This window comes from Zootoca vivipara, chromosome 3, assembly GCF_965207765.1.
Source record: "Zootoca vivipara chromosome 3, rZooViv2.hap1.1, whole genome shotgun sequence".
NCBI lineage: Eukaryota > Metazoa > Chordata > Lepidosauria > Squamata > Lacertidae > Zootoca > Zootoca vivipara.
Window position 1 is genome coordinate 10129107 of NC_142586.1, and position 22894 is coordinate 10152000.

The following is a 22894-nucleotide window of genomic DNA, read 5'->3' on the forward strand; positions in this document are numbered from 1 at the left end:
CAGAAAATCCAGGCACATTTAGAATATTCCAGCACTTCTACTAAATAGCATGTCTTTTATAGATTCATTGCTTGAGGCAAAGAAGCATGATATATGAGAAAACAATAAATAACGAAAACGGAGAAACCCAAATTATGGGAACATATTGACTTTCCATCTTCAAAATGGTCCCACTCCTGGCCAGCAGTTCGGTTGATTTGTATTTACTCAAAATCACGTTGCCAATCCATCTTTGGAGCTTCAGTGACTGGCTGCTCGTCTCCAGTGGCCAAGAAGGAGAGATTTCAGCACTACTGTATTCTCTTCCCACATCAATCTCTCCATGTGCCAGGTTCGACACTGTCCAAAAGCAAGCCTCTTCAAGGTCACACTGTTGTGCTTGTGAGCGCTCCAAGCAGAAGTTAATCTGGAGGAATTCGTTGAACATTAAAAAGCACTGGTTGAATTCAGATTACAAGCTGTGCCTAATATAAAAAGATGTTATTTGCTCTGTATGGTGAGCAGGTTTTATTACTCTGTGCCCTCCAATAAAAGTTGAAATTATGATGATTCATTTTACGAGTGGGAATATGCGTGTTTGTATATTTGCTCAAAGGAGCTCATTGTAGCTTCTTCTTCTTCTTCTTCTTCTTCTTCTTCTTCTTCTTCTTCTTCTTCTTCTTCTTCTTCTTCTTCTTCTTCTTCTTCTTCTTCTTCTTCCCCCAGCAAAGTGAGAAATATCCTGAAACGAAGGTTGCACTATGCACCAAGCAGGAAAGATTCTTGTGGATCTGGAATTCAAGTACGCATGATTGCAGGGTGGGGGGCGGACGGTAACAATCTATGCACAATGAAGGCTGGGTATAATAATAATAATAATAATAATAATAATAATAATAATAATAATAATAATAATAATTTGTTATTCATACCCTGCCCATCTGGCCGGGTTCCGCCAGCCATTCTGGGCGGCTTCCAACAAAACATTAAAATACAGAAATCCATCAAACATTAAAAGCTTCCCTAAACAGGGCTGCCTTGAGATGCCTTCTAAAGGTCTGGTAATTGTTGTTCTCTTTGACCTCTGGTGGGAGGGCATTCCACAGGGTGGGTGCCACTACCGAGAAGGCCCTCTGCCTGGTTCCCTGTAACTTGGCTACTCGTAGCGAGGGAACCGCCAGAAGGCCCTCGGCGCTGGACCTCAGTGTCCGGGTAGAACGGTGGGGGTGGAGACGCTCCTTCAGGTATATTTGCTATCTCCTTAAAAATGTGAAACAGCTTTTGTTTATGACAAGTGGATGCAAAAGTAAATTAAAATACAGGTCCTTGGGTTCAGTGGAGGCTTCCGCAGGAGGGGGCCAGGTTTTGCTGCTCCCTCCTCCCCTCTTCAGATCTCAAGACCTGCCACAGTGTTCCAGGGGGTCTCTCCATCTTCCAGAGCAAATTTGGGGAAGAACACAGTGTAGGTCTACCCCTCCCATTAATATAGTCCGTTGTGTAATTTTATTTTATTTTTGCTAACAGTTTTCTGAGGAGGTGAAGGAGATATTTAAGTTCTAGCACCATCTCAGCTACATAACAATCTCATCCCTAAACAGACACACAACCATACTGTATCAGAATTATTTGTGCGTCTGTATGCACGTAGTATATGTCCACAGCTGTAATGGCGGTGAATTCAACATCTGCAGGACAATTGATGCATGCCTACTCAGGAGCAAGCCCCATTGACTTCAATGGAGCTTACTCTCCCAGATAATTGTATACAGGATTGCAGCCTCAGAGTCTTAAGAGTTGAAAAACAGCCTTAGAGTTGAAAAACTCCCGCCTCCCCAAAAAGGACCTCCTACAGCCTACAGCTCCCTTATGCAATTGTGACTGTGGAACCAAGCATGACAATACCTGCAGGTTTGTAGCTAAAAGCAGATCCACTGACTTCATTCACGCCACAGTATTTTCTGCTGCTTCAGGGGGAGGAGGGGAGAAATCTTGATATAGTGACATTATCTCATGTGCTTCGATCAGTGCTGGATTTACGCATAAGCTAAACAAGCTATAGCAGGCATCCCCAAACTGCGGCCCTCCAGATGTTTTGGCCTACAACTCCCATGATCCCTAGCTAACAGGACCAGTGGTCAGAGATGATGGGAATTGTAGTCCAAAACATCTGGAGGGCCGAAGTCTGGGGATGCCTGAGCTATAGCTTAGGGCCCCACTCTCTTGGGGGGGGGGCAAAAACTTTAAAGGAAAAAAACACTGGATGTACCTTTCCAAAAAATAATATTAAAAAACAAATAAAATGAAACCTACATTACAGCAACACTGTTTTGTGTTGTGTAGGCTCCTATGATGTAAGTAATGGGTCCTGCCTGCTAGCCTGTTCCCTAAAATATCACTGGTTTGCTCATTTCTATATCTAGGGCAGGCATCCCCAAACTTCGGCCCTCCAGATGTTTTGGACTACAATTCCCATCATCCCTGACCACTGGTCCTTTTAGCTAGGGATCATGGGAGTTGTAGTTCAAAACATCTGGAGGGCCGCAGTTTGGGGATGCCTGATCTAGGGTGCCTACATTCTGCATGCACTGGTTGCCAGGCAACATGTGCAAATGGCTTTAGATACCTATTAGGTCCATAAATTATCATATAGTATATATTCAACACACAAAAAACAGTGACAATTGGTTGTTGACAAAGGACAGCTGGACATATAAAGGGCCCCATTACCTTCAGTAGCTTAGGGCCTCATCAAACCTAAATCCAGCCCTGGCTTCGATCCCTGAATTAGGGGAAGAGGTGAGGGACCTCAGTGTGGGGGTTACTGTTTGGGGCAACAAGGTTGTGTTTGTCATTATGCCCAGTCCTGCCCTAAAAAATACATGCATAGGAATCGTTTTAGCAGTGCACACCTCTCTGTAGACAGAGAGCAGCAGCCTGGGCCAAACATCTCAAAAAGGCTTTAACTTAAATTGCAAGGGTTTTCTAATAATTATTTATTTATTTATTTATTTATTTATTTATACATACCCCGCCCATCTGGCTGGGTTTCCCCAGCCACTCTGCACGGCTTCCAACAGAAAAATGAAATAAAATAATCTATTAAACATTAAAAGCCTCCCTAAACAGGGCCGCCTTCAGATGTCTTCTAAAAATCTGGTAGCTGTTTTTCTCTTTGACATCTGATGGGAGGGCGTTCCACAGGGTGGGCGCCACTACCGAGAAGGCCCTCTGCCTGGTTCCCTGCAACTTGCCTTCTCACAACGAGGGAACCGCCAGAAGGCCCTCGGCGCTGGACCTCAGTGTCCGGGCAGGACGATAAACCAACAAGGTGGAGGAAAGAACCCAATTAACAGTCAAATTCTGTTTACTCAGAAGTATGCCTCACTTGGTTTAATGGGCCTTACTTCCAAGTAAGTGTGCATGGGCTTACAGTCCTCACTCTTCACTCCGTGTCTGTCAACCAACTCCTCTCAAATCAATGTTAGTCACTGGCAGGCAGTCGTACCTAGTGAACTTTTCCCCCCTTTAGGATGTCAGTTTCCTCCTTGGGTACAGGGAAGAAAAAAAGAGCGTCAGTGACTAGCAGATCTCTTGCTGCTGGTGGTCAAGAGTGCAGACAGGCAATTCCATCTGGCGGCATTTCCCCTCTCTACAAGAATTATTGGCGCAAGCTGTGTACATTGCAAGTTCTCTGCGCCATTCTCCGTGCAAGGCAGCTGTCGGGGTTGTTGCGACTACTCTTGAGTAACGACCCTCCACATGCTTGTCTTTCAGAAGTTTTTATTAGTGCACATTATTTACAGTGAAGTGAGCTGCTGGTTTCATGTCTCATCAGTCCGAATCAGAATCCGGCACTGCCCCCTTTCGTGATCTGGACCAACATAAGAGTCGCGGGACTGCGAACCTCCTCCCCTTTCTCCTCCTCCTCCTTAATTCCGGCGTCGGGGGGGAAAGGTCTGCGGCCCATCTGAGTCCCATCCTCTCTTCCCTCCTCCCTCTCTTCCTTCATGAGGAGCAGTGGCTCTTGGATGTTGCCAGAGCTCTGGCACTCCCTCTCCGTCTCCTGACCTTCCCCTTCCGACCCTTCGCTTTCAAATGTTGTGACACAGTGCCAAACTGAGTTAAAAATGCATAGCTTACAGTAAAATATGCTTGGGCGTGTGAACCCTGAGATGATAGGTATATTAAAATTTGAATTTTCATGCAGACTGTTTGCAGATAAATGCAGGAATGGAATAGGCTGAGGAGCACGCACATATGAAATTAAGATGTACCAGAAATATAAGCTGCCCATCTCTACTGAGGAGGTTTGCTTCATATGTCTCTATTATGTCCGATCTACAAGCAAGCACTGAAAACACAGCACCTTCAGTGCACTAGATGCTGACCCTGCTTAGACACCCAGTAAGATGCAACTTCAAATGCCCTGATCCTGTCTAGTGAGGCCAGCAGGCACCTTGCCCACAACACGAGGGGCTTGGAGCATGCAAGGCAGGACCACCTTGTATGTCTCACTTCTCTGGCACAGAAACCAGGCAGAAGCCTGGAGCAGACAAGATGGTTTCCTAGGCAGCCACACTTTGCACGCTCCAAAAAGGGCATGTGCAAAAGAGAGAGAGAGAGAGAGACCTGCTTTGCTTCTCTTTGCACATGTCCAGAGAGAACGGCAGAAGGAGTTTTGGCAGAGCTGAATGGAAGCACATCGCTCTCTGCCAAAACTTTGCAGAGCTGAACCACTTGGTTCCATGCGACTGAGGTAATTTGGCTTTTGTTCTTCGGAAGGTCGACTCTAGTTGCTCTCCAGCTAGACCCATTGGGGATTGGAAAGTAGTCTGCTTGTAAGTGATATAGGCGATTGGCCATATAATGTCTTTGGAGCCCTCCCTCCCCCCACCACACACTCCGCAGCTCCAGCAGTATAGAACTCCGCTAGTTTACATGTGGCATCTAGCCTTGTCTTGGTTCTTTTCTCCGTCTGCTTTTGCCAGCCTATAATGATCATGGATTAATCCAGCCTTCTCAATATGGTACCCTGCAGTTGTTTCAGACTACAACTCCTATCGGCCCCACCCAACAGTGCTAAAAGTCAGGGACAGTGAAAATAGTAGCCTAAAACGTCTGGAAGGCACCAGATTGGGGGAGGCCACTGTAGGCTCTTGGAGGTGCTGGGCCTGACTGCAAGATCTTTCCTCAGTGCAAGGATTCCAAGGATCAGACAGTTACCTTCAGCTTCCTTGCAACTCAATAGTTCTAGAGTTGTACTCAGTGCTTTTTTTCTTGGGGGGGGGGCACAGGGATATGCATACCCCTAAACATTTTGTGAATCTAAAGGGGGAAGAAATGTACAAAAATATAAAAAAATTAGTTTCTTCTCTAGCACAGTGAATCGTCAGTTCGTTTGCTACCCCTGATGGCAGTCTCATTTCCTGTCATGGTGTTTCCTGAGTCTCAGATGGAAGAGAGCGTTTAATGTGTGAAGCAGGAATTGGAATCTAGCACAGTGATTGGTCAGTTTGGTTGTATTTGCTGTATTTATTTTCCCCGATTTGAAGTATAAAATGGTGATTTTCTTGAATCAAAATGAGTGTGCCCCTAAACATTTAAATAAATAAAAAAAAGCATTGGTTGTACTAATTATTTGCAGAGTAAAGCATTTTCCTAACAAGTCTAAACCAGGAATCTTTGGAGCATAATCTACATGCAAAACACACACTACTGTGGACTGCACACCACTCATCCAAGTATCAGTGGCGCCCATACACAACAGATCTGGACACACCCAGAGACTAGGAAAGAAGCTGCCTTACAGACCCCAAGTCAAACATTTGGTCTAAATAGCTCAATGCTGCCAATACTTACTGGCAACAGCTCTGCAGGCTTTCAGCCAGGGGTCTTTCCCAGCCTTTCCAGGAGATGCCAGGGATTAAACCTGCAACTATTTACAAGCAAGGACGCAGGTGGCACTGTGGGTTAAACCACAGAGCCTGGGGCTTGCCGATCAGAAGGTCAGCGGTTCAAATCCCAGCGACGGGGTGAGCTCCCGTTGCTCGCTCCCTGCTCCTGCCAACCTAGCAGTTAGAAAGCATGTCAAAGTGCAAGTAGATAAAAAGGTACCACTCTGGCGGGAAGGTAAACAGCATTTCCGTGCACTGCTCTGGTTCGCCAAAAGTGGCTTAGTCATGCTGGCCACGTGACCTGGAAGCTGTATGCCAGCTCCCTCGGCCAGTAAATCGAGATGAGTGCCACAACCCGAGTCGTCCGCAACTGGACCTAACGGTCAGGGGTCCCATTACCTTACCTATTTACATGCAAAGCAGATGCTCTACCTCTACCACTGAGGCTCAGCCCCTTCCAACATCACTTCATAAGCATAAGCTAATAGTTATCTTGTGTTGCGCTGTAATTTTGCCTTTATGGCTATGAAGGAAATGAAAAGGAAACCACAACAGTTGTTGCGATATCAGACCCTCCAAGTGTCCCTATTTTCCAGCGACAGTCCCAAAATTACAAAATCTGTCCCAATTTCTGATTTAATCCCAGAATGTCCGGCTTTTCCAGAATGTCCCACTTAGGACGTCCCTATTTTCATTAGATAAATGTTGGAGGGTATGCATTTATGTGACCCCTGAGCCGAGGAGACAAATAACTACAAAACCTTTAGACGACATCTGAAGGCAGCCCTGTATAGAGAAAATAATAATAATAATAATAATAATAATAATAATAATAATAATAATAAGGTTTTTATTATGTGGCTGGGGCAACCCAGTGAGATGGGCAGGAAATAATAATAATAATAATAATAATAATAATAATAATAATAATAATAATAATGGAATAGAACATCCCTATTTTCATTTTGGAGGGCATGCAATATCTCTGTCCCATGTGTTTCCCCCCATTTTTAAACCACCCTTTCAATAAGCGATGGATAAATGTGATCATACTACTGAAATCTCTCTCTCTCTCTCTTGTTCATTTAATGGTTCTATCTAGCTCCAAACCATTTATTTTTGTAGAGATCCAATATACCATAGAAGGTGTTTTTTAATAAAAAATAAAAAATGATGCTTGGATTAATTGCAGGATACTAAGTGCAAATTGCAAAACATTTCCCAGTTAAAGGCTGAGTCTCAGGGGGAGTTTAATAAGACCAGGAGTGGATCCTTGGAGGGTTATTGTACACAGGAAAGGGATAATCATGGGATGGGGGGGAGGGGAAAGATACCAGACCTATCATGTGGCAAACCCCAGTGCGTATTTCCTAAAAGCAAAAAAAGTGGAGAGTAGGTTTGCACCCAACTGATTCATAGCTGCCAAGTTATCCCTTTTTTAAAGGGATTTTCCCTTATGCTGAATAGGCTTCCTCACGAGAAAAGGGAAAACTTGGCTGCTATGAACTGATTTGGGGAAAAAAGCACAACCCCTTGCCAGTTGCGTTCCCAGATGCTGGTTGAGAAGAAGAGGTTTGTATTCTTGTCTTGTTCTTTCTTTTCTGCATGATAGCAGCCTGGCATGAGTTTGGAAGAGACTAACGGCACAATGTCATGCATTTTCATTAGGCAAACTGTACTGGGGGCTTTGCTAAGAATCGGCATCATAATTATCCACTTATATTTCACATCCCTCCCTCTGTAGTGAACTAAAGTAGCCCAGGTGGATCCGAAAAACAAGGGGGAAAGAACCATTTCACAGGGTGTTCCAGTAAGACAATTTTCCTGCAGCCCAACATTATTTTTTACTGAAGAAGCAAAATCTTCAGGGCCTCTGAATCACCCCCAACAGGGAAAACATCATACTGACTGCAGCGTGCTTAGAGGTCAAACAAAATCAATAGAGCGCTCTCTTAAACTGTCTTTATGCTAACCCCTCTTTTCAGAGGCATCGGGGGGGGGGTGGACCTTCTTTTATCACTCTCGTGGTGAGCGTCTTAACCACCAAAGGAGAGCAAAACAAATCCCGCCGTTCTTAGTTTGTCAAGTCATCCTCCTATCTGTTTCGTTGCATTGAGGCCATTGCTCACCGGGAAGAAGTGAGGCTGCTCAGGGTTTGGAAAGGATGGGAGGAGATCGGAAAATAAATCAATGCCCCCGATTGATCAGAAATTATATTTAAAGCAGGCCATCGATAAGTTTAACACAGGTCACAGCTTAAAGGGCATGCCAATTTAGCCCCCAGAGATGAAATGTGCAGAGTTTCCTCCATCATTTCCTGCCATACCATTCTGCGTAGCCACACGCTGCGCCACTGTCTACTTACGTAGGAGTAAATCCCATTGAACTCAATAAAACTTTCATTGGATTCCACAAGCCTAGGATTCCACTGTAAAATAAACCTAAAAATTCTCTAGTACAAGAGCCTAACATCCTCCTGGAACACCGACCGCAAACAGGAAAGTCTTTAGTAAATCAGTGTGACAAAAATGATGTGTAAGGGAAGCATCTGGGGAAATAACTGCAATTAAATCCCAGCACTACATCCCCCACCCTGGTTTGGATTGATTTTTCCAGTGGCTACAGAGCTTTAAATTTAGTTGTCAATAGAATAGGTGGAAATTCAATACCACACTGGCTATTGGCCAGCTAATGTGTTACCCATGAAAAATTTAAAGTTGTAAAGTCAATTGCAAATGCAATTGTATTCTCCAATAATATGTAACACAAAACTACCATTTTTTCTGTCTATAAGACGCCCCCGTGTATAAGACGCCCCCTATTTTGGGGGACTCAGGTTTAAGAAAATGGCCTCGGCACTATCGGTGTACAGTGGTACCTCTAGTTACGGACTCGATCCATTTCAGGGTGCCGTTCACACCCCAAAAAGTCCATAACTAGAGCGCTGCTTCTGCGCATGCATGTGGTGTGATAGAGAGCTTCTGCGCATGTGCGAAGTGCACAGAACGCTTCTGTGCATGCATGAAGAGCGCAGAACGCTTCTGCACATGCGCACGCGGTAAAACCCGGAAGTGTGCTTGCCACGTTCGCAGGCCGAAAAGACATAACATGAACCTAACGCAACATGAGGTATGACTGTATAAGACGCCCCCTAATTTTTGACATAATTTATTGGGGGGGCTAGTCTTATACACGGAAAAATACGGTAACTGCTGATCAGGCTGCACCAAGTGTTTCATACACGATGGCTATATGCAAAAGAGGAAAAGCGGTTTCCTGCACCTTTTCCCTGTGGAAGGAAATTTCAGGAGGAGTAGCTTGTGTGACAAAGGTGTACCTGCTTTTAAAAACCCTCTATTTCACAGCTTTGACAAGATGCAGGACTCTTGTGATCTCTTTCAGCTGCCCACCCTAGCTATGCACCACATTTGTGCCCTTATCAAAATGGCGAGAGAGCCTATTTTGAGGTTCAAAAAAATATAGCAAGTTGCTAACCCTCATGGTTACACTTTAAAAAGTGTGTGTGTGACCACCATTAAATCTAAAGGTTCTGAAAAACGGACAGAAGGTTAAAAATGACATGTGGTCAAAACTTAGGCATCTTTACTTAGAAGTAAGCCTTTCTGACACCAGTTAGTTTAACAGTGCAACTCTATACATATTTACTCAAAGGTCTGATTTCAGTCCTACTCAAAGGCTTACTCCTAGGTAATTGGGGAGGTAGACGGTTGCAGTCCTACTCTCTAATAAGTGTATGGAGAACTGTAACCATGCATCCCAAACCTATTGCTGTCTACTTTGAAGTAAGGAAGGCTCACTATACTCACAGAACTGCCATTGATAAGTATCACATACTTCCACCCTTGAGGACCCAGGTGGCGCTGTGGGTTAAACCACAGAGTCTAGGGCTTGCTGATCAGAAGGTCAGCGGTTCGAATCCCTGCAACGGGATGAGCTCCCATTGCTCGGTCCCAGCTCCTGCCCACCTAGCAGTTCGAAAGCACATCAAAGTGCAAGTAGATAAATAGGGACCGCTCCGGCGGGAAGGTAAACGGTGTTTCCGTGCGCTGCTCTGGTTCGCCAGAAGCAGCTTTGTCATGCTGGCCACATAACCTGGAAGCTGTCTGCGGACAAACGCCGGCTCCCTCGGCCTATAGACCGAGATGAGCACCGCAACCCCAGAGTCGGACACGACTGGACCTGATGGTCAGGGGCCCCTTTACCTTTACTTCCACCCTTACAGTGTAGTCCTACATATGCCCCACAGAGCCAAAGGGATCTTATTTCCATAGTAATGTGTAAAGGATTTCAAACTAAATGGCTTTTTTCAAAGTTCCATGACCTCCAGAATTCTCGAAACATTTGGGCTGAAGTCCTATACAGTGGAACCTCTATCTGCGACCGTAATCCGTTCCGGAGGTCCGCCTGGAGGTCGAAACGGGTCGCTGGGAGAGGCGCCGTTGTGCGCAGGCGGCGATTGCCCGCTTCTGCGCATGTGCGAATGGCAATCACCGCTCCTGCGCATGCGCGGACGGCAGCAAACCCGCCGGTTACTTCTGGGTTTGCCACGATCGTGACTTGGAAAGACCGTAAGAAGAGGTGGTGGTAAGTTGAGGTTCGACTGTATACAGTTACTAGGGTCCAGGAGTTACTAGGTTCATCTACTGAACACAGCACAACTTACTTCTGAGTAAATAGGCACAATATTTACAGTAAATAGCTCCAACATGAGTATCACACTGATAGGTGAATGCACCATGCTTATCAGTGTTTGTCCAACCAGGAAGGCCTCGTGTGTTATATTAAAGAGATGTCACTAAAACACACATGCCAGCTGCTCCCCCCAGGGGGCATTACACATCTCTGATGCGGCATTCAAGGCTGAACAAGCCGACCATCCCATTTCCTGTTCTAGTGCAATGAAAAATACCATTAAGACAAATGGCCCAAACCAATGATCTAAGGATGTGCAGATCTCCCACATCATTTCCAAGAAATTTCACCACTCCTATAGAAACTCCTTTTGCTTCCCTGGAGAACAGCAGTGAGGAAACCTGTGGCCTTCTGTTTAATGATGGACTACATCTCCCATCATCCCTGATCTTTGGTTCATAGTGGCTGGAGCTGATGAGTGTTGATGTCTAGCAACATCTGGAGGGCAGCCGGTTCCCCCACCCCTGCCTTAGAAACTACGGTAACTTGCATGTCCATGCTCATGTTTTGATACTTCTCCTGATCAAGAACCAGTGCAAATTCACCTTGAAGTTTGACTTTTGACAACATTTGGGGACCGCTGCTCGAGTCAATCAGTACTGGAGTGGAACACAGCTTCCAGACGGCCTCTGTTTTTGGGTGGGATTCAATCACATGCCGGCAAATCCAGGTTGCACAATTACAGTTCATTGAGAGGTCTTGCACAACAAACCTGCTTCCTCAAAAGACTGGACGACTTCTGATGGGGAAACGCATTGTAAAGTGTGGGTGACGCTTGCTTTGACGCAACATCATCCAACCTCCCCACAAATGAATCAGGATGAATGCTCAACAAACAGGCGGTCTGGAAGCACTCACAATCGTCACTGCACCAGCACAACAATATGACAGGCAACAGAGTTGTCTTGGCGTTGTGGATTGATCCAGAGCATTGTGCCGGCACAGCAGCTGGAGTCAGTGTTGCCAAGCTGGCTCTAACCACAGCTGCCTTGCCAGATAGGGCTTGTTGGGGACTGGCTGGATGAAGAAGAGTGGTGGGAGCCACCCGAGCCACAGGGAGGACACAGAATATGATGACTTAGATCAGGCTTCCTCAACCTCGGCCCTCCAGATGTTTTGAGACTACAATTCCTATCATCCCTGACCACTGGTCCTGCTAGCTAGGGATCATGGAAGTTGTAGCAATCAAGGGCGGGGCATGCGTCAGAAGAAGGAGGGCCTTCCAGGTCAGGGTTACAGGTTGACAGTTGCAGTGGGAGTACAGACTCAGACAGAGGAGAGTCCAGAGGAGGAGACCACCCCCTCAACATTGTGTCTGCTTGGGAAGGATCCAGACTGAAAGGCTGGAGGGGGAAGAGGTCCAGCAAAGTCTCAGCTGGATTAAGACAAACCAGAGGACTCTACCCTGTTGTTGTTTTCTGTTAATGGAAAGCTAATTGCATTCCATGCCTCCTGTGCTTGCCTGCCCTGTGGTCTACCTGGGCTCACTTGACAGCTCCTTGACAGCTCTTAACAATGTTGTGACAAGCTGGAACCACGAGAGCAGGACAGAGATATGACAACTAACCTTGATACACCTCAGGGGTGGCCCAGGACATTTTGCAGCTTCAGGGAAAACCGATATTGTTACCCCCTCCCTCTGCTGCCGCCTCCTCTGCACCAACCCAGCACCGCGGCTGGGCATGGAGGAAACGGGCATGGTGTGGCAAAGGCAGTCGCAGAGGGAAGCAGTGGCAGAGGAGGCCAGATCTGCCCCCCCCCCCCGAGGTAACTGCCTCACCTTGCCTCATGGACTGACCGGCCCTGATTCACCTACAAAAGCATTTTGACCATTACAGAGCCAGCTATACAGCATCCTAAGAGAACTGTTTAGGGAAGTTTTTAATCTGTGATATTTTAATGTACAGTGGTGCCTCGCTAGACGAATTTAATTCGTTCCACGGGTCTTTTCTTATAACGAAAAATTTGTCTAGCGAATCCCATAGGAATGCATTGAATTTGTTTGAATTTTTTTTTCCCATAGGAACGCATTAATTGAATTTCAATGCATTCCTATGGGAAACCGCGATTCGCTAGACGAATTTTTCATAAAACGAATTCGTCTAGCAAGGCAACCTCCGCTCGAAAAAACCTTTCGTTAAGCGGAAATTTCGTTAAGCAGGGCATTCGTTAAGCGAGGCACCACTGTATTTTTGTATTTGTTGGAAGTCGCCCAGAGTGGCGGGGGAAACCCAGCCAGATGGGCGGGGTATAATAATAATAATAATAATAATAATAATAATAATAATAATAATATTACTCAGAAGAGCAGCTGCATGAGGCAGCCTCAGCCATGGTAAAGTTAAGGCTGGACAACGTTATTTTATTGACTTGTCTTCGGGGGATTGGCATTCACATTTTTATAAAATCAAAAAACCCTTGCAAGATAAATCACGACGCTAACAATATTTGTATTGATTATCTAACTGGAGTTGCAATTGGCTCCATTGTCTCACTTCCTCTCAAATTGCTCGCAGATGGGATCCTGTTTCTAACGCTGCAATTCTAGAGGGAACACTTAAATCACTGCCTAGAACTTGCACACACAGACGCAGACTCAAAACTCAAAGGGCTTCAATTATCTTCAAGGCATTTCCATTCATAATTTCCTACATTAAAAGGTTTAACAAGCAAAATTAGTGTTATGCCTCAAACTTGGCATCCCCCTGCCATGCTCGTTACATGAAAATAAGAGGTTAGGATTTCCCAGAGAAATCTGTCTGCCTAGGGAAAATAAATGGGATTTTGCGGGAGGAGGAAGACAGGACGACACGGCAGGACACCTGATCTACCTGCACATCCTCCAACATTTCTCACAGGGACACATTAGTCTACTCCTAGTGTTATAGCATGGATCACTGCCAAAGCAGTGCAAACGATTACTCATTGCTGAAAGCACCACTCCACCAGATCAATGCTCCATTCATTTACTTTGCAATGCCCTGATCTCCACTGGTTTGAAACGCCAAACGTAATGGTGTTTTCTCACCAAAGATATACAGGGGGAATACAATTGTTCTGCATTGCACAATGTACATCACATGAGGAAGGCTATGTGAAATGGCAGGCTAGGCCTTGCATGATTGCCTTCCACAAGCTACATCTCCCTCCTGTTCAGAAATCTTAAAGTCCTGGTGGGAGAAGAGAGCTGGACAACTCTAGCAACTCATACAAACCATGTTCAGACAAGCTATTCCCGAAAGGCAAAAGGAGGAATGGTGATTTGCCAGAGACATGGACTGGAAAAGACAGACTGTTCCCAGTCGACAGGGACAGTTGGAGCATACAAAACTTCCGCTGGATGCATTCTGCAGGTGCAGAAGGCAATTAAAGTTAGGAGAAAGTGAGCCGTGATTTATTTATTTTTTAAGCCTGGGGGAGGGGCGCGTGTCTCACATTTGTCACTCGCATGCCTATACATGTCTACTCAGAAGTAAGCCCCATGAACTACAAAGGAGCTTCATTTGAACTGTGTATAGGACAACAGCCCTAGATGACCAAACTCTTTCAACAACCCATCGCGTTGGTGGAAGTCCATTAGCTGATTTCAGCTCAATGGACACATCTAATTTAGGTCCCTTAATATCAATGGGTCTACTCTGAGTAGAACGTACCTGGGGACAACTCACAAAAAAACCACATTTCCTCAAGTATTCCCTAGCTGGCATCCTGCCATGTCAGAGGTTGTTGTTGCGACTACTCTAGAGTAACGACGCTCCACATTCTTGTCTTTAGACAGTTTTATTTAGTGCAGTCTATTTACAGTGGAATTGGTGTGTAGAACATGTCTGCTTAGTCCGAGGCAGAATCCGGGAATGGATAAGAGTCTCGGGACGCCAAACCTTCTTCCCCTCCTTCTCCTGCGTAATTCCGGAACCGGGGGGAAGAAGGGTCTACGCTCCATGTTTTCCTTCTCCCCCCTTTCCCCCTCTTTCTCTTCCTCTCTCATGTGTAGCAGGGGCTCTTCTGTGTTGCCAGAGCCCTGCATCCCTCTTCCTCCTTCCTCACTGGACTCCTCCCCCTCCCCGCTGGCATTGCTGCTATTGGAGGAGCTGCTCTTGATGATGGGAGGGGGATCTCTGTATTCTCTCCCCCTTACATGCCACAACAGTCTTTATGGGACTGTCAACTCCACCGCGCACCCAGATTCATCTTTTTCCCAATTCCCTTTTGCCATTATAGCGCTTTTATAGCACCTCCAGAGTGATGACGAGCAGATTAAGAGATATTACACAGAACTATGAAATACAGTGGAACCTCTCCTTACAACCACAATCCATTAGAATTAGAAGGCAATGGATGCAAGCACATTTTTAAGACATTTGCAGTGAGCCAACAGTAGTGGGGGCTGATAAGTACACACTTTGGGGGGGGGGTTAGAAAAAAAAGAAAAGAAAGAAATGCTTGTCTCCCATTAGGCATGAAGCAGTTCTCTGGGTGGTGAAATTTCTTATGTATGTGATATACCTTGGGGGTGGGGGAGGTACACAAATATTGCAATCCAGGAGTTCACGTGCTCCAAAAAGTTGCTCAAAGTAGAAGTTCCCTTCTAGACAAACACATTTTCCTCCCTGGAGTCCATCTGCCTCACAAAGGCAGAAACACAACCGATTAAATAAAGAATGAAACCTTAAAAGCACAGATGTTTCAAATAAGACGATTACGGCACATTTTAAATGGTTGCTGAACCTTTCAGAACAGAATCCAAGGTGATGGTATTTGAGCCCTTCCCCTAACCCAGAGAATCCTGGGAGGTCCGGCTCACTTTGCTGTTTGTGGTTCGAACAAAGCCAGCCTTGCCCAATGCTTCTAATTCACGTTGCTGCAGCGTCATTCCTGACATCTTCTTAGCCGCTTTCAAGGAGAAACTTTCCTGCCATCCCCACCCACACCACCCAAATCTGACGGGAGAGAATGAGATGGGTGGAGACAGTCAAACATTGGGCAGAAGAGAGGCAGGCCAGCAAGCAGCTGGCCCAAACGCAAGCTTCCCTGCCTCGGCCCAATTGCGGGTTCCCCTCTATGACCGCACAGCTGCCACAGTGAGTGATCATCATTATGTTGAGGTCATCTCTGTCCTGAGGCTAAGTTTGTGAAAATAAATGGCTGTGAAGAAAATGGGGAGGGAGGGAGACAGAGGGCTTTTTAAAGTTATTTGGTCTTCCTGCCATTCTCAGACTGCAAAAGGGAGGCGAACCCAAGAAATACTTGGCTTAAAGAGAAAATAGCCATAGGACTGGTTCCACGCCAAATAAATTACAGATCAGAGTTTCAGCTCATAGAGGGTATTGACTGATCCACAACGGTCAGGCTGTTTGTGTGCACCCAGTTCTTAGGGAGAAGTACCAATTTCCAAATAACATTTTAAATTGATACTTGCCAAAAAAGAGGCTTGTGGTTATCTAGCCATGTCTTTGCTTGGGCTCTGTATTACCTTCCTGTAGTTCATATTTCCACTTGTTTTCTGATGGCAGGGGGGGGGGGAAATGCTACCATTTGATTCCTCCTCTTCTCCTGAGTTTGTAATGGATTGTAGGTAGGGGAAGTGGGATTGTTAATCATCATCAAAATCATCATCATCATCATATCTATTTTTATCCCACTTATGACAGAATGCATAATGACATGCAGGGGATTTCCATCTCCTGCCCAGGGCACAGATCAGAACCAGATCTATGCATCCATGCAGCTCTCCAGATTTTCAAAACATAGAGCAGGCATGCCCAACAGGTAGATCGTGATCTACCAGTAGATCACTGGACGTCTGCGGTAGATCACTGGTAGATCATCGGTCCCCCTCAAAGAAGCTGAACAACTGTGGCTCCCCTAAAAAAAAGCTCAACATTTACCTCCTCCCTGAAAAAAACTCAACAACTTTGACCCAAACCCCCAAAAAGGGGGTAAATCACTGCCAGTTATTAACTCTAGTCTCTTGGGAGTTGGCCACCCCTGACATAGAGAATATCCAGACTAAGGAAGGAGAAAGTGAGAGACAGCAGCCATTGGAGAAGAACACTGCATGGACAGAAGGTGCAATCCACATTAAATTGAAGTATGGATGTGTCTATTCTACTGCTGCTTTATAATATGAACCCAACAACCACAAGACTATGAGCACAAGTTCAAATGATGAAATGGAACCTAGGCCATCACATTATCCTAAAGCAGACCACTGGTCAGCTAGCTTCAGATGGTCTACACCAGGGGTCAGCAAACATTTTCAGCAGGGGGCCGGTCCACTGTCCATCAGATCTTGTGGGGGGCCTGACTATATTTTGAGGGGGGGATGATGCAAGAGCACCACGAGCCCCGGTGGCTGCTTACCTGTGTCTTGCGAGTGGCAGGGGCTGGTGGTGGCAGAGGGACGATGAGCGCCACGCAAAAGGGCTCCAGAGAGGGGCTGCTTAAAATGGTGGCCACTCGAGCACTGCTGCTCCTGCTGGCACTAACAAAGCCCAGCCCCCTTCCTCCTCTAGGCAGGGCGGGAAGAAGCCCAGAGGGAGGAGGGAGGAGGAGGCGTGACCACCACTGCTGTGTGAGGGAGAGGAAGGGAGAGGGAAAGAACGCACACATGCTGGCGATCCATGCGGTGATTCTGGATCCAGAAGGCAATTGGGCCTGATCCAGCTCGTGGGCCTTAGTTTGCCAACCCATGGTCTACACTGACTGGTATTATTAGCTTGTCAGCCTTTTGGATGTCTCTATCTAGAGACGCTCAGGATCAAACCTATGACCTGCTTTACCAACCGAGTTCTGACCCACCCAACCCCATTATCCAAAAATCTAGTTCATTCAACTTCAACATGTCCTGTGCAGTATTACAGCCATGCAACCTCTATGCAATTTGTCATTTCCCCAAATGTTTTGGCTCTCGGCAGACCATTCAGGTATGAAGTTGAACCGTGCACAAAACAATTCTGCCCAGCACAGAGGAACTTTGAAATTACCTCTTAGCCAAACACTTAAGTCTGATACTTGGTAATACAATCTCTGAGCTGTGAAATACAGATAAAGCCCTGCAAGAGAACCACACACAAAGAGGGAACAAAGAGTATAGAATGTCTTCCCTCTTTTGTACAATGAAAATCTAGTGTTTCGGAAATACATACTGCCTGCTCTCCTATCTGTACCATCAGTGTGAGATACCATGTAATGTGTATCTTTTCTCCTTTCCTCCTCCTGTCCTCCCCCCCCCCCCAAGCTTTGTTTTTTTTTGTTTTTTTTTTAAAAAAGTCAGGGCATGAAAAAGAATTAGTAAACCATTTCACATTCTTATCCTGGATTGGGGTGGGGGGGAGAACATCTTAGAGAATTAAAAGATGGAAATCTAATTATTGAACAGTCACATTTTAAGTAATCTGTCCAGGCGTAACCCTCCTCATGTTTCTCAATGATCTAAAAGCCCTTCGGAAATATTAAGCATCCTGCCACTGTGAAATATCTCGAAAGTAGCTAGCATTTAGACTTAGCCTGATTAATATCTGATTAAATGGATCCTAGCTCCTTTCAGAAGCAATACATCAAAACGATCATTACACAAACTCAATTTCATCTATTCTTGGCCGGTGTTTTCTATTTGAGAATTTAATGCAAGCATGCTTTCAATGTGCTTTAGTGGGTTTGTAAACACTTAATGCTTAGAAGTACAGTGGTACCTCTACTTAAGAATAACTCTACTTACGAATTTTTCTACTTACAAATGGAGCTCCGTCCGCCATCTTGGATGCGGTTTAGATAGGATTTTTTCTACTTATGAATTTTTAGATAGGGTTGCTTCGACTTACGATTTTTTTCTCCCAATGCATTCCTATGGGATTCGACTTACAATTTTTTTCGACTTACAAATGTGTGTTCGGAACGCATTAAATTCGTAAGTAGAGGTACCACTGTAGTATGACAGTAGTCACCCCGTTAATGTCTCAAAACTCCTCACCTTTGAGGCTCAATTCTGGGGCACTAGTAGGCTCAATAGGGCTACTGGAATGTTGATGAGACAGACTAAATCCCAAGAAACTCTCTTGACACAAATGGAAGTGGGGGAGAAAAGGGCGTCACCTTAACTCCGGCAGCGACACGAAAGCTAATAATGGCCATAGGAACCATCTCAGAAAGATTTTGGTGTCCGGTTGCCACTTTTGTCTGAAGAAAGCCATCATACGTATACGTGAAAAGTCGGTTCTCCAGTTCTGTCAAGCTATAGTCTTCCACTGGCTGCTTCTGCCCTGCTCTGAAGCCCAACAAGAGGTAAGCAAGGTTGTTTTCCTCTCTGTCTGGTTGCACTAGGCATGGACTGATGCTATGAGCATGCCCACAGAGAGAGAGCATGGCATCAGCAGCTGCTATGTTGTTATTATTATTATTATTTATTTATACCCCGCCCATCTGGCTGGGTTTCCCTGCCACTCTGGGCGGCTTCCAACAAATACCAAAATACATTAAAATATCACAGATTAAAAACTTCCCTAAACAGGGCTGCCTTTAGGTGTTTTCTAAATGTCAGGTAGTTGTTTATATCCTTGACCTCCGGTGGAAGGGCGTTCCACAGGGCGGGCGCCACTACCGAGAAGGCCCTCTGCCTGGTTCCCTGTAGCTTTGCTTCTCGCAGTGAGGGAACCGCCAGAAGGCCCTCGGCACTGGATCTCTGTGTCCGGGCTGAACAATGGGGGTGGAGACCTTCAGGTATATAGGACCGAGGGCCATGTTGCTGCAATGGTCACCCCACTGGGTGGCTTCCAGCAGAATATAAAAACACAATAAAACATCAAACATTAAAAAATTTCCCTAAACAGGGCTGCCTTCAGATGTCTTCTAAAAGCCAGATACAGTGGTACCTCGGTTTACAAACACAATTGGTTCCGGAAGTCTGTACTTAACCTGAAGCGTACTTAACCTGAAGCGAACTTTCCCATTGAAAGTAATGGAAAGTGGATTAATCCGTTCCAGATGGGTCCGCGGAGTACTTAAACTGAAAATACTCAAACCAAGGCGTACTTAAACCGAGGTATGGCTGTAGTTGTTTATTTCCTTGGCATCTGATGGGAGAGCATTCCACAGGGCAGACACCATGGGAAGGCCCTCTGCCTGGTTCCCTGCAACTTCACTTCTCGCAGTGAGGGAACCGCCAGAAGGCCCTCAGAGCTGGACCTTGCCTGCAGATTGACAGAGAATAGGTGCAGTAGAGATATCCCCCTGGAACACTGTTCCCAGAGAGATCCATCAGGTTTGCGCTATCCTTACTTTCTGGAAAGCAGTTAAGGCTGCAATGCAGAACACATTTACTAGGGAGTAAGCTCCATTCAGCTCAATGGGACTTACTTCTGAATAAACACACTTAAGTTTGGACTGTAGGGCTTAGGTTTGGACTGTAGGGCTTTCTTATTCCACAAGGCCACCAAAATTATCTACCCAAATAGCAGAAGGTTCATGCAAATCCTCAATTTCTTCAGCAACATTTCATGATCCTAGATGACATGTTCTGCTCATGGCAAGGTTCGTGTAGACAAAGGAAATATCTTTGCTAGGGAATCAAAATGGTTAAGGGGGAAACTTTGGGAATTGTTTACTTTGGGTCAAGCTTCTAGTTTATCAAAACACTGATAGAGGATCAGAATACTAGAGATGTTTGCAGCTGAACAGTGTGTTACATAATTGTGTAATTATGCCTTATAAACACTGGTTTTTGTTGTTTAGTCGTTTAGTCGTGTCCGACTCTTTGTGACCCCATGGACCAGAGCACGCCAGGCACTCCTGTCTTGCACTGCCTCCCGCAGTTTGGTCAGACTCATGTTGGTAGCTTCGAGAACACTGTCCAACCATCTCATCCTCTGCCGTCCCCTTCTCCTTGTGCCCTCAATCTTTCCCAACATCAGGGTCTTTTCCAGGGAGTCTTCTCTTCTCATGAGGCGGCCAAAGTACTTTATTGGAGCCTCAGCTGCACTACTAAAACTGAATGTGATTCTGCAATTGCTTCCTTCTGTCTGCTGATGATGATGTCCCCCTGCCCCTGAATATTCATGGGCATTTCTCAATAAATGAATAAAATAGGTGCTTTTTTCAACCAGCAATCAGAAGCCAAAACAGATAGTAGCTATTTTAACAGAATTGTTGTAATATTTACAAACAGAATTTGTAATATTTAAGGCGTTGTGTCATTGTTGTTCTTGCATATCGAGGCCTCTTGACCATCCTGTTCCCTAAGGCGCAAATAACTAGACAACACACGGCATATTGCTTTTGGGGATCAAATAAGGCCACAACTTTATTGGTTACAGATGTGAGGTTTGGCCATAGGCATCGTGGCAAGCAATGGCGCATGTCACTCCTGCCCGTCCCTGCAAGCTGGTAATTTGAACTTCCTCTGGGCACGGTGCCAAGTTGGTCAATTGGTCCTGCGCCCAGGGAAATGCCCACCAAACTCCTGCCACCATTGGCAGCAGGAATAGGATCTGGCCTGCGATAGGCTGGTTTTCAAGGGAGGCCCGGGACCCACCCGCAAAGCTGCCTGGCGCAAAAGGGGGCAAATGTACTTTTTATTTAAATTCATTAGCCACCCTTGGATGAAATATCTTTTGTGGCTATGTGACTGAATGCAATTTTAAAGGAAGAAAAATGCCCATGATCACTTCACACGCATTTAATTTTAGCAAACACAATAATCACATTAGGAAAGGTATACTACAAAGGCACAGAATCTGATCAGAGGGATCAGGTGACATAAAAGTTAATCCCACATGTCCAGTTAACTAATCAGTCAGCTTCGTGGCATGAAAAGAGCCTTTTCACTGTGGCTACGTGGTGTAGAGATTAGCCTTTTGAACTATGGTCAGGGGGTGGAGATGGGTAGTATAGAACATGCCTGTCCATCTGAGTGCAGAATCATAGTCGTAGAGTTGGAAGGGGCCCTGAGGGCCATCTAGTCCAACCCCCTGCAATGCAGGGATACCGGCCACAGCAGTCCCTGCGTAGGCTCGAACCATCAATCTCCTGGTTAACAGCGAAACACACTGACCCACCGAAGACACAATCTCTCTATATCTAACAACATACCGAAAATTCGTAAACCGAGGTGTTCATAAACCGAGGTTCCACTGTACAATAATTCAGGATAAGTCAGGGAAGTCATGATATGAGTGTAAAAAAGAGCATGCAACACAGTAACCTAAAGTAGCAACGACTGACTCAAGCTGGAGGCAAATTAAGTGGTTCAATTAGGGCAAAACCATCTCATGTCTCATCCTCAGCCATTTTATTCTTACCGTAAAATTCACCAGTTCACCTAAGCAATTGGCGTCCAGTTTGCCTCAGTTCTAACTGGCTATGCCTACACAGGCATCTGTAATCCGTTCAATATCATATATATATATTGGCTAGGCCTAATATATTCCTCATTGTGGCGGATGACACTGAAGGCATGTACCCCTGCCTCCCCGCCCCCCATATTCACACATTGGAAGCTGGCATAGCAAATAAAAAGAAATCCTCTTACCATATTTGTCTCCATCTTCTCCTTTGGCACTGATCCGTCTACCTAGAACTTGAATATGCTTCCCACTTGTTCTGCTGTACAGCTGATAGAGTCTGAGCTGCTTCCTGCTCACATCGTCTCGCGCTCGTGTTTGATTTTCCACGTGTATCCGAAAATCCACATTTTCTTCGGCAACAAACATCTATTTTTATTTTTATTTTAAAGAAGGGGGAAAGCAGACAGTCAACTAGGGCAATGTTGTTCATTCGCAAATGCAAGTAACACATAAAAAGGTGAAGAAGAAGAAGAAGAAGAAGAAGAAGAAGAAGAAGAAGAAGAAGAAGAAGAAGAAGAAGAAGAAGAAGAAGAAGAAGGTGGTAAAGGACCCCTAGACAGTTAAGTCCAGTCAAAGGCATTGTGGCACTCATCTCACTTTCAGGCCAAGGGAGCCAGCGTTTGCCCACAGACGGCTTTCCGGGTCATGTGGCCAGCAGGACTAAACTACTTTTGGTGCAACAGAACACTGTGACGGAAGCTAGAGCACACGGATAGGCCGTTTACCTTCCCACCACAGCGGTACATATTTATCTACTTGCGATGGCATGCTTTCAAACTGCTAGGTTGGCAGGAGCTGGGACAAAGCAACGGGAGCTCACTCCGTTGTAGGGATTCAAACCACCAACCTTCTGATCGGCAAGCCCAAGAGGCTCAGTGGTTTAGACCACAGCGCCACCTGCGTCCACTTCTTGTAAGTAGAGAGGCCCTGCAATAGATGAATTGCCTACTTGCCTGCTCTTTGCCTTTC

At 45.6% G+C, this 22894-nt stretch overlaps 1 protein-coding gene across 2 annotated transcripts in view; it reads right to left on the bottom strand.

The window, feature by feature from the left end:
• FGF18 (fibroblast growth factor 18) overlaps window positions 1–22894 on the bottom strand; it is a 115454-nt gene that overhangs the window by 33267 nt on the left and 59293 nt on the right. For both annotated transcript variants that reach the window (XM_035110150.3, XM_088665550.1), the window contains one exon: window positions 22111–22291. In XM_035110150.3, the coding sequence (XP_034966041.2) occupies window positions 22111–22291 (181 nt within the window). The remainder of the gene's footprint in view (window positions 1–22110; window positions 22292–22894) is intronic.